This window comes from Gracilinanus agilis, chromosome 3 (genome assembly GCF_016433145.1).
Source record: "Gracilinanus agilis isolate LMUSP501 chromosome 3, AgileGrace, whole genome shotgun sequence".
Taxonomy (NCBI): Eukaryota; Metazoa; Chordata; class Mammalia; order Didelphimorphia; family Didelphidae; genus Gracilinanus; species Gracilinanus agilis.
The window spans coordinates 417,771,238-417,784,078 of record NC_058132.1 but is presented as its reverse complement, the minus strand read 5'-3'; the positions used below and the strand labels follow the sequence as shown (position 1 = coordinate 417,784,078).

Below are 12,841 nucleotides of genomic sequence, written 5' to 3'. Positions count from 1 at the left end.
TGAGGATTCTTAAATTATACCTCCTTAACCTTTTTTTCCAACATGAAACTTTTTAAAATTTTAAAAATGTTTTGACTATTTTCAAATTTCTTTCCTCAAAGTTTCTATTTGGTCCATTTTACTTTTTGGAAAGTGTATTACTTGGATAAACATTTTATGTCTATTGTGCTAAACTGTTAATTCTCTTTCCAGGTCTCCTCCATACTTCTTATTTCTTTTTGACAGTCCTCTCATTTCTTTTGTAATATCATTTTATAATCTCATTTTATAATAATGTAATTCTCTTTCTAGTTCTGGCATCATTTCTTCTAGGAATTCTTAGTGCTCTTGTGGCCAGTATGTGTATTTGTGTGTGCGGGGGAGGTTGGAAGGGGTTGAGACTTTTTTTGCAGGTAGTGCTTTGGACTTATTCTTTTCTGGGTTTGTGTCTTGGTGATCACTACTAATTCTTTGTAGATGTAGATAGAACATCATACTAGTTCTTTATCTTTTTTGTTACTTATTCTTCCAGCCTTACTTCCTAAATTGGGACTTTCTGTTGGGGTGAGCTCTTTGTGAGAGAAGAAATCTGTATATCAGTCCTCTTCTGCCCCTAGGTTGTGTCTTTGAAATGTCCTTTTGAGTCTCAAAGCCACAGATCCTCATTCACTCCCATAGTTTGGCTTCTAGACCCCTTTCCATGTTTAGGGAGGCATCACCAAAGCTCTTTTCTGCTCCTGAAGTCTGGCCTCACAAGCTCCATTCTTGGTTAAGAGCAACAGGATAATGGCCCCCAAGATCCTAGTCCTCCCAACCCTGGACCCTTGCCTGTGGATTGTGATCTTGTGATGGAAAGTTGACCCACTGTGGTGTCGCCTTGATTTCTGATCAGTTCTTGGTCTGGCGCTCATCTAAGATCTTACTTGGAATAGTTGAGGGAATTGAGCTGCATGGCTACTTTCTACTCCTCCATCTTGATTGGTCTCTGTTATTTTTATGATCAAGCTTATAGCGGAAGATATAAGGATGCAATGGAAAGAACATTGGTCTTCTGAAGTTAAAAGACCAACTTACCCCCTTTGGGACCTTGGGCATAGCACTTAACCTTGTGTTTCGGATTCTTCAAACATAAAACGAGGGTGTTATTTATATATTAGATGATCTCTAAGGTCTGTTCCTGCCCTAAATCTATGACCTTGTGATCCCATGTCTTACTGAGAAAATATGATATTTTAAAATTTAATTGGTTTGTGGTTGGAATTTAGTATTTACTGATACATAGGGCAATGCCTAGATATAGTCTCACTCTGACATTTTTAACAAATATTGGACATTAAAAAGATGGATATTCATTAAGACTATATGATTAACAAGCTGGGAAGACAAGATATTTTCTGTGGTCTTTATAATCTCTCAAATTTCTCCAGAATAAGAAGTATACCTAAGAAATAAAAGAATTTCAGCTGTTTCCATGGTCTAGGTCACCAAGAACCCTAATGAGGTAACAATTGAATGCATTAACAGCAGAGAAGTTTAATCCCTAACCCCTAATTTGCTCTTTCTGCATTCCTCCCCATCCTCTACCATGGAAGCAAGGCTGCACAAGCTGTCCCATGGGCAAGTAACAGAACCCAGTTCTCCCACTCCTTCCTCCCAGTCCTGGGATAGCCAAAAGGCAGAAGTTTGTTGTGGCTGAGGCAGGGCTGTGCCACCACAGACTCCACTAGAGAACTGAGGAACAGAGGGAACTGGCCTAGGACTTTGAGTCTGTGTGTCTGTGTGACTCCACTGAACCTGAAGAAAAGGGCCCAACATCTACCCAGGACCATTTCTCAACCACCTACAAGTTTCTTGGGTCAGAAGCTGAGTCTGGTAAAATGTGAGTGACCCAGGATAAGAGGAGGCTGCAATGAGGGAAACTGCAATCAGAAATGGAACAACTGAGAATATAAAGAGAGAAAGGTTGAAATCATCACAGATCTCAGGATCAAGAAAACTCAGTTAAAAACTTTTATAAAAAACAAACCAGGGGGCAGCTGGGTGGCTCAGAGGATTGAGAGCTAGGCCTAGAGATGGGAGGTCCTAGGTTCAAATCTGGCCCCAGACACTTCCTAGCTTTGTGACCCTGGGCAAGTCACTTGACCCCCGTTTCCTGGCTCTTCCCATTCTTCTGCCTTGGAGCCTATACACAGTATTGACTCTAAGATGGAAGGTAAGAGTTTTTAATTAAAAAAAAAAGTTGTAGCTAGATGGCTCAGTGGATTGAGAACCAGAGCTAGAAATAGGAAGTCTTGGTTTCAAATATGGCCTCAAACATGTCTTAACTGTTTGACCCAGGGTAAGTCATTTAACTCTCATCACCTAGCCCTTATCACTCTTCTGCCTTAGAATCAATTTTTAGCATTGTATAAAATAGTAAGTAAGGGTTATAAAAATATAAAAATAAGCCAACAGGGATGATGTTAAAATAACAGAAGAGGATTATGGCCTTCAATTCCACCAGAAAGTCAAGTTAGCTATAATAAATATTGTAAGACAAAGGAAAATGAATCAACTGCTCTTGAATTAGAGGAACATGTGGATTCCTAAGAGAAAATGGAACCAAAGCAGGATGGTGTTGAATGGTTTAAAAGAGAAATAAAATTTGCGAAAACAGAATTTATGACCAGTACCACAAAAAGAATTGGCAGAATAGAAAATTCAAATCCTCTATGGCAAGTCTCACAAAAGAAAGAAAGGAGACAATAAATAACTGGAAATGCCAATATATATAAGTTAAGGACAATTTAGAAAAATAGAAGCTAAAAGACATTAACATTAAAAGAAAACATGATATCCATACAAGGAAAGTATCTTGATCATGAAGACAAGATATCTAAAGATAGCTTAAAGTTTCTCCCAGAAGAACATAATAAGGAAATCCTCCAACCCCATAATGAGACATACATAAGAAAATCACTCCATTTCCTAAAGATAGAAAACAAAATACCAATCAAAAGAAACCATAGATAGCCTCCAGATATACGAGACTTCAAAATGTCATGTCTCTTTCATTTAAAGTTTTTTTTTTAATTTATTTAGAATATTTTTGGGGACAGCTGGGTAGCTCAGTGGATTGAGAGCCAGGCCTAGAGACAGGAGGTCCTAGGTTCAAATCTGACCTCAGACACTTCCCAGCTGTGTGACCCTGGGCAAGTCACTTGACCCCCCATTGCCTAGCCCTTACCACTCTTCTGCCTTGGAGCCAGTAGACAGTATTGACTCCAAGACGGAAGGTAAGGGTTAAAAAAAAAAAAAAAGAGTATTTTTCCATGGTTACATGATTCATGATTCCCACCTCCTTCTCTCTCCTCTTCCGGAGCCAACAAGCAGTTCCACTGGGTTATGCATGTATCATTGTTCAAAACCTATTTCCATGTTATTCATATTTGTAATAGAGGGACCTTTTAACATCAAAACCCTAATCACATCCCTATCGAACCACGTGATTGATCATATGTTTTCCTTCTGCATTTCTCTTTCCACAATTCTTTCTCTGGATGTGGATAGCGTTCTTTCTCCTAAGTTCCTCTGGATTGTCCTGGTCATTGCATTGTTGATTAAAGTTTTATACACATAATCTTAGAGTTGAAAGAGGACCATCAGCTGAGGGATGGCTGAACAAACTGTGCCATATGTTGGTGATGAAATACTATTGTAAAATAATAAGCAAAATGATTTCAGAAAAAGCTGGAAAGATCTGCATAAACTGATGCAGAGCAAAATAAGCAGAATTGGGAGAATATTGCATATAGTAATAGCAATATTGTATGATAATGACCTGAAAATTTGGCTACCCTTAGCAATACAGTGATCTGGGACAATCCTGAAAGACTTATGATGAAAAGAACTGTTGGCATCAGGTGAATGCAGATCAAAGCATACTATCTTTCACATCAGTGCATTTATGGTTTTATTTTGGGATTTTGTTTTACATGAGTGTGCTCTTACAACAGTGACCAATATGGAAGTATGTTTTTGCGTGATAATGAAAATTTAATTTAATTTAATTTAAAAAATTTTATTTTAAAAACCTCAGAGGGTCATTTTATCCAACCTATGCTAGTAATATATACTGTTTTAGGTAAATGTGAAGAAGTAAGCTTTGAACCTGAGTTGGTTTATTTCATCAGTTAAAGGGCATTCAGATTCTCAGTTCTTTTTATGAGTATGTATTATCAAAGAGATGAACAGTAAATATGCATACATTTAAAGTTTGGGAATATGAAAAGATTTTAACTTAACTCAAGCATATATGATATTTTTTGGACAGCAAAGTTATGATATACCTTCTAAATTAAAATACAGTTATTATTTTTACAAACAGATGCCGCAGCAGCACCCTCATCAATGGTGTCAGCATCTGCCCCCTCCGTATACAGTGTGCATGCTCTCTCTCTCCTTGCAGAGGTAAAGACATTTGATTTCTCTGAATGAGTCTTTGTGTTAGACTATGGTAGTGCCAGTTGCCTTAAATCAGAGACTACCAAACTAATTTGGCCATAGAATGCTTTAGAATAATTTGTGGAATCTTTAAAATGATTGCCTGGGTTATGGAATACTACCAGGATAAAGGGGAAGATGAGAACATTTTGGAACAAGGGACCTTGTGAAGAAAAATAATAGAGAATAAGTGGATCTCCAATTCGAGGTAATGAAGACCGAACTATGGTGTGAGGGACACCAAAAGGGCTTTGAGTGCAAGGGTTATAACACTGGATCTGGGGGCTGTAGAGGCAGCATGGTAGCATGGAATGAGCACTGGCTTTCTGGAGTTAGAGGGCTTGAGTTCAAACCTCACCTCAGACAGTCATTACTCTGTGTAACATTGGGGAGATTACTTAACTTCCTTGCACCTCAGTTTCCTCATCTGTAAAATGAGAGGGTTGAACCAGAAGACTTTCATGTCAGCTCATAGATTTATATGATCTAAAGGAAAACCTGCCAGCTCTAAATCTGTGACCTTAAGGAAAACCTAACATAAGCTTTGGCCCCCATTGCAGCATGGAAATTGTAGTCCAGGGCTGGTGCCATGGTTGTTTTGGTTCTTGAGTGACCCACCTTTTGCCAGTCTTTATTAGCACTGGAATTTTTCTCATAGTACTATTATTTTGATCAAATAAAAACATCATAGTTCCGTGAAACACTCATATTAGTGTATCAGTTACATAAAACCAATATTCTCTTTGCAGCCTTAAAAACATGTGACTTTAGCAACTATCACAGAATGTTAAAGTTGAAAAGAGACCTTAAAGAGAATTGTAGTCTAGCCCATTCATTTTGCAGATGAGGAACTAAAGGTCCATACAAGGGAAGTGATTTATCCAGGACTAATCTTTTCACTATACCACATGGAAAATCTTGACAGAAAGTCATCCCTGGAAATTTTATTGTTAGAATGTCTTAGACAACAAGTTTCTGGGATGTGTCCTGAGAGTTGTGTTCCTTTTACTGTTTGTCTTAAGGTTGTAGCATGTCTCTTGGACATGATTTATCGTAGCGATGAGAAGGAGAAAGCTGTGCCATTAATTTCACGTTTGCTGTATTACGTTTTTCCTTATTTACGCAATCACAGGTAATGTAATTCTCCCTCCTCTTCTTCGTCATCCCCACTATCCCTTCCAAATATGGATGAGAATATAGGTGTAGGGAGGGTGGACAAATATAGCAATTGATGTTCTCCAGACAGTCTTTAAACTCAGTCTTTTCTTTCCTTTCTTCCTTTTCCTGCCTCCTCTTATGTAGTACCTACAACACTCCTAGCTTCCGAGCTGGTTCCCAGCTGCTCAGCTCCCTGAGTAGTTATGCCTATACAAAACGAGCCTGGAAAAAAGAAGTCCTGGAGTTATATTTGGACCCGGCTTTTTTTCAGATGGATACTTCTTGTGTTCAGTAAGAAATGTTTTTCTGAATATAATACCTGATTTAAAACCAAAATAATCTGTGATATGAAGGCAAAGAGTCAGAAGAAACTTAAGTAATAGTAAATAAACCCAAAATTGTAACATATTACTTATAATTAACTAAATTAATTTGGTTTTTCATAGCATGTTATTCTAATATCTGAAAGCATTTCATCTCACTCTAAAAGTATTTCATCTCAATGGGAAGAATATTTTATTCCTAGAGAATGTTTTCATTTTGGGCTCTATGATATTTTGTCTCCCATCCATATACTATATTTTGTTGTTATTTATATAGTAGGTAGATTTTAATTTATGTAAATTATCTCACCTCTTTCTCCAACCCTATCTTCTCCCTTCTGATCACTGCCCCAATCCTGCCAGGCATCCCATGTCTAGAGTAGTGATATTTTCCAAACTTAAAGTTTGTCCATCTCATGATAGCAGTAGCCTTAAAGAGAGGAAGTTATAGGACAGTCTGAAGTCTGCAGCTGGAACACTACATTGTTGAATTTAGTCATAAGAGAAGAAGTACTTCTAGCAAATAAATCCACCATAAACTAAAATGGGCAGCTAAGTAACACTCCAGTGCCAAGCTGTAGTGGTGAGAGTGCCAACTGTCAGGAAGACTCATCTTTCTGAGTTCAAATCTGGCTTTAGACACTTACTAGATGTGTGACTTTGGGCAAATCATTTAACCTTGTTTGCCTCAGTTTCCTCAAGATCCCTTTAAACTCTCCTGTGATGTCCTTTTGGGGACTCAAGGTCCCCTTTAAAACAGTACTCTATAAAATAGTCTTTTGGTTATAGCTGGAAGAAACCTTAGAGTCCACTGGCAAATGGACCTTATTTTCTCCACCATTTCAGTGCTTTATAATAAGTAAGCAAAAAGCATCATAAAGTAGCTAATTTATTTGGTGGAAGCTCTAGAAAAAGTCAAAGTTAACAATAAAATCTTAAATTTATAAGTCATGTATTCTCTTCTTTAGTTTAATTAATGGCTTTTCTGTCCCTTTGATAATCTTAAAGAACAAGTGGCCTTTGCATTTTTTTTTTACATACAAGTATTATTTTTCCTTGTTTTTTTATCTTCATTAACTTTATTTGGGAAATCTTCAAATTAATATTTTTCTGATACTTTTAATTAGATTTCCAGTTTTACATTTAATCTTATTATTTTTACCATCTTTAGTTGGAGGTCCATTATTGACCATCTTCTGACACATGAAAAAACAATGTTTAAAGATTTAATGAGTAAGTATATTGTTCAAAGATCATTAGTAATTTAAATTTTTTAATGTTTTAGACACAAAATCTTGCTTCCAGATAGCCAAAGCTTAACTAAAAACACAGTGTATTTTTTAGAGAGTATGTCCAGTTTACACTGATTTTGACATTCACACATAAAATATGTTTAGAAAATCCCTAATATTCCCTTGAAAAGAAATCGTAAGTAATTTTCTCAGAATAGCAAAACTTTTGAGAATTTATATTGTCCTTATATCCTCATGAATCTTTATATCCTCACTCTTAATAAAGATAAGGGGGACAGAGGAGTATGTAGCAACTAGGTAGCTCAATAGTTAGAGCACCAGGCCTGATGTCAGGAGGATCTGGGTTCATATGTGGCCTCAGATGCTTCTTAGCTGTATGTGACCCCCGACAAGTCACTTAATCCCCATTTGCGTAGCCCTTGCCCTCCTTACTTAGAGTTGATGTTAGGACAAAAAGTAAGAGTTAAAATAAAATAAAAAATAAAGTTATGGTTGGCATATGCCTTTATTTAATTGGATTATGATTTTTTGCTGAAGGAAATAATTATTACTATTGATGATCTATAACACTCTCCCCCCAACCAAGTTTCCTCACTAAGTACCGGCTATTTGTCTTTTTCATATTAGATATGCAAAGCAGTTCTTTAAAATTGTTTTCAAGTTTTGAGCAGAAAGCCATGCTGCTGAAACGTCAAGCATTTGCTGTCTTCAGTGGAGATGTTGATCAATATCATCTCTACCTTCCATTGATACAAGGTAAGAAATACTATTTTTCCTTATGAGGGACTTTGATTTGGGGCCACTCATTGCATGAAGCAGCACGTCCCGGGCAAGAATTTGGAAAAGAGACTTGCTATTTCTCCTACTCACTGAAATTCATTCATTTGGTGCTAAGTACATCTCTAAATGGGAACTTATGTGCATTATCACATAACTTCCTGTACAAGGGAGGGAGGGAGATTTGTCAGAGATGCTCCCTCCTTTCCATGGTTCCAGAATTAGGTTGATAAGAAGTGAGGTGCTATTGTTATCCCTCAGCTTGGTCCTTCAAGGTCCTTCTTAAATTCTGGTCTGCCAAGTGTTCATTTTCCCAGAAAATTCTGCCTCATGTGCATCTGGCAAATGCCAGAAAAATGACCTTAGATTATCTTCTCTAAAGAAGAATCACAGATATTGTTGCTTATGGGTTTTTCCTTGGAGTTCTACCTACAGAATATCAACCTAAATCCCATCGAGAGGGAAAATAAGTTACTACACAAAAATCCTAACAACAACAAATGTTGTTTTGGGTTTTGGTCCTTCCTTCTTTTTCCCCATCTTGTAACACAGACATCACTTTTATTTGGCTGTCTCTGAAAACATTCAGTCCAATCCCTTTACAGCTCCCATCTTAGTTGTTTATCACACTTGCACAGACTCAAGTTTATTATAAGGTTCTATTGCCAGGCCAGAGACTCATACAGATTGCTGCCTTGCTTCCTTCTCAGTTCACTCAGTGGTCTGGCTAATTCCTGTGTTGCTCCTTGGGTTTTCTGATGATTTCATATGGTCTGACTTCCTCTTTGAGGGTTCCATGTTCCTTATCTTTGTGTTCTCTGAAATAGCCTTCTCCCTCCTTGGGTTTCTTCATTTAGTGTGATTCATCATGGGTGATTCGGTTCCTTATTTGGGAAAGATCCTCTTCCCCCTACCCTATGATGCAGGACCATCTAAAATTCAGAAGTTTGTGGCCTTTTTTCTCAGTTACATGTAGAAACAATTTTTGGCTATTGTTTTCTGAAATTTCAGGATTCAGATTTTCTCTCTTCCTCCCTTCCCTTTCTCCCCCACCCCACCCCCAGGCCATCTAATATGCATTATACCAGTTTCAGCAATTGTTTTTAATCTGAAGACATTTAACCACACATCCTTAATTTATTATTTTCAATGTATTACTAGCCAGATTAACAGCAATCCCTTAGGCTCCACCAATAAAAACATTTATTTTTATTCATATTTTTCTGATAAATTATTAATCTTTCCCCAGAACGACTGACAGAGAACCTCAGAGTTGGACAAACATCTCTAGTTGCTGCTCAGATGTTCCTTTTTTTCAGAGTTTTGCTGCTAAGAATATCTCCTCAACATTTGACTTCATTGTGGCCAATAATGGTCACTGAATTGGTGAGCAAAAACATTTGTCTTAAAAATACAAGCTCCAGCCAAGAAGTGGGCAGAGCTTGGGCAGACTATATTGGGAAGGTCCCTCAGCAGAAGTGTGAAGAATTTTTACCAACATAGGCAAGAGGCTTTAAGGGGGAAAAAAGAGGTAAAAGAGTCTCAAGAATTACTTATCTGAGGGGACAGCTGGGTGACTCAGTGGATTGAGAGCTAGGCCTAGAGACGGGAGGTTCTAGGTTCAAATCTGGCCTCAGACACTTCCTAGCTGTGTGGCTTTGGGCAAGTCACTTGACCCCCATTGCCTACCCTTACCACTCTTCTGCCTTACAACCAGTTCTAAGACAGAAGGTAAGCGGTTAAAAAAAAAAGTTATTTATCTGAGAGGAATGAGAGAGTCAAGCTAGCACCACACTTTTAATCTCTCCTTTTCCCTCTTCTCTTGTTTTCTTTGGAAGATGACTATGGTGTGACATTTTTCAAAAACTGCCTTTGTTTCATTTTCATAAAATATTCTTTTCATGGTTATTAAATTAGAGAAGGACATATGTTGATCATTAATTGATTAGGATTCCCAAAGAACCAAAAAAGTTAGGAATTTAAACAGATTAACACTTTATTATGTTTAAACACCAAATACTAGCTGCTATACATGTAATTTTTTTTTTTAAACCCTTACCTTCCGTCTTGGAGTCAATACTGTGTATTGGCTCCAAGGCAGAAGAGTGGTAAGGGTAGGCAATGGGGGTCAAGTGACTTGCCCAGGGTCACACAGCTGGGAAGTGTCTGAGGCCGGATTTGAACTTAGGACCTCCCGTCTCTAGGCCTGACTCTCAATCCACTGAGCTACCCAGCTGCCCCCTATACATGTAATTTTTTAAAAGACTGTGATAACTATCACTATGCTTTTAAATACTTTTTAAAAGTCACTAAGAGATGTATTTTTTTTTTAAAGATTCAGACATTTATACAATTTGAAGATGATCTAAAACAGAGGAATGAATCATCAAAGTAAGAATTTACAAATGTCTTTGTATTTGTGTCCTTGTGCATGTTTGGGGAATAGTCTAGTCTTATATATAGTCTAGTCTTTATAAGCCTCTGCAAAATATAAAGGCAAAAAGTGCCATAGAAATAGGTTATTTTTAATTTGTCTGCAAGCATGCAACCTTGTAAATATACTAAAGTTTTGCTTGTTATACCAGGAAGGTACAAAGCCACTTGCCACTGGCATAGATTCTGAAAGTTGAAAAGATAGTATTTTAAAATTCAATTCAATTTAAAAAAATTGTGCCTACCAATGCCAGACACTGTGCTAATAAACATTGGCGATAAAGATAAAATAAAATATTCTCTGCTTTCAAGGGGTTTATATTCTACTAGGAGGAAAAAAAACAAAAACAAATATATATTTTTGTTTTTTGTTTGTCTTATATATATATTATATGTGTAGTGTATATATATATATATATATGACTTAATATACATGTGACATATATACTAAGATTAGGCATATATGAAATATGCATAAAATAATTATAGGAGGGAATAGAAGAATACCAAGAGCTGGGAAGCTTAGGAATGGCCTTCTCTAGGAATGTGGCATCTGAGCTGAACTTTGAAGAAAGTTGTGTTGCATAGTGGATAGAGGGCCAGGCCTAGAATCAGAAAGACTCATCTTCCTGGGTTCAAATCTGGCCTCAGATACTAGTTACGTGACCTTGGGCAAGTCATTTAGCCCCATTTGCCTATTTCCACATTGGTAAAATGAGCCAGAGAAGGAAAAGGCCAATATCTTTGCCAAGAAAACCCCACGTAAGGTTATGAGGAATTGGACAGGACTCAAGACTGAAATGATTGAACAACAAAAGAGAATCACTAGGATACAGATAAATGAGGGAGAGCATTCCAGAAATAGGGGATAGACTAGACAAAGGCATGGAAGTAGAAGAGGGAACATTGTGTATGGGTAATAGTAAGTAAGCTAGTTTGGCTGGAATTTGGTCATATGAGAAGGAATAATGTTTTAATTATATTAATGAACATAATTTTTAAACCCCTACGTTCTCTCTCAGTATCATTTCTAAGACAGAAGAGCAGTAAGGGCTAGGCAGTAGGGGTTAAGTGACTTCCCCCAGATTACACAGCTAGGAAATTTCTGAGGTCATATTTGAACCCAGGACTTCCAGGCCTAGTTCTCTATCCACTGAACCACCTGGCTACCCCAGTCTCTTCCTTCCTCCACCCAAACCTAGAGTCACATCTTAACTTCTTGATGGCTACCTCCAAAAGATCTGCCCACTAGAAACCACTTCTTTTTAACCATGCAGACTTGGCAACCAACTGGGGAACTCAAACCAGCAATTAATCATAGGTAGCAGAAAACAGGGAAAAGATATCTATGAGTTTAGACAAAATCTTTAAGATAAGAATGCAAAAAATATCTGAGATACCTCCAGAGTTTGGCAGAGTGTATGTCCTAAGGGGACACCACTAGGAACATTACAGATAGACCCACAGCCCTCCTGAGTTTACCTTCTTGTTCAGTAGCCCTGATTATGAATATTAGATGAGGCATAAAACAAAGATAAACATGTTTTCCACAGTCCTTTAGTCCCTTGAAGAAGGATCCTTTTGTAGATTGAGGTCCTTTAGATGCTTCTTTTGGTAGATGACATAATACTGGTTCCATTAGGCTTGGAACTATGCAAAATCTTCTAAAAAAATTATAACCACTTAAAAAAAGTTATCCACGTGGAAGAGGCCAATGAATCAGAAATCCCTGTTTCTCACAATTGATTGGAACAAATGAATGGCAAAGTTTTATTAAACACTTACAATGTGCCAGGCACTTTGCTAAAGTAGGAAAACTAATATAAAATCACCATAATATCATAGATTATACAAATAAGGAGAGTAGTATTTTGGTATGAGAAGTTATAGGGGTGGTGAGTGGAACCATAAAGAAATAGAATATCACACACTTTCCATCAGTAATAATAGTATTGATTTAATTCTTTGCCAAAAAAGTGGAGGCAGCTGGCAAGAAAATGTCAGTTACCTTCATAATAGGCCAGTGCCTTGTTCATCTATCTAAGACAGCAGAAGCCTAGAGTGGGAGTTACAGAGACAAAAGTATTTGGTTCTATAGGGCTTTTCCATAAATATTTGAGACATACGGTGCACATGGATATGGAGTTGGTTCTATAATTGAGGAGGAGGAGGAAATTGGGCTATATTACCTTCTGGAAATTTCAGAGCTCCTTTAAGGAACAGGAGTAAAGAATGTCATAAGGAAAATGTGAAAGAAAAAAGGGATTAGTTACTTGACAGGTAGGTGTACCATCTCAGGATATTCTGGTGTCTCCAGGATGTCCTAAGAAAGCAAGGGAAGCCTTCAGGATGGTCTGTGGACCCCCGGTGGCAAACAGATTGGGAAAAATGGGAAAGACTCACACCCAAGGGCTGGCTTGAAAGAACTTCAAACTG

General features: G+C 37.4%; 1 protein-coding gene across 1 annotated transcript in view; it reads left to right on the top strand.

Annotated features, from left to right (window-relative positions):
* DOP1B (DOP1 leucine zipper like protein B) overlaps positions 1 to 12,841 on the top strand; it is a 136,964-nt gene that overhangs the window by 110,895 nt on the left and 13,228 nt on the right. The window contains exons 30-36 of the mRNA XM_044670271.1: positions 4,346 to 4,428; positions 5,484 to 5,593; positions 5,764 to 5,910; positions 7,114 to 7,175; positions 7,823 to 7,951; positions 9,222 to 9,358; positions 10,308 to 10,363. Of these exons, the coding sequence (XP_044526206.1) occupies positions 4,346 to 4,428; positions 5,484 to 5,593; positions 5,764 to 5,910; positions 7,114 to 7,175; positions 7,823 to 7,951; positions 9,222 to 9,358; positions 10,308 to 10,363 (724 nt within the window). The remainder of the gene's footprint in view (positions 1 to 4,345; positions 4,429 to 5,483; positions 5,594 to 5,763; positions 5,911 to 7,113; positions 7,176 to 7,822; positions 7,952 to 9,221; positions 9,359 to 10,307; positions 10,364 to 12,841) is intronic.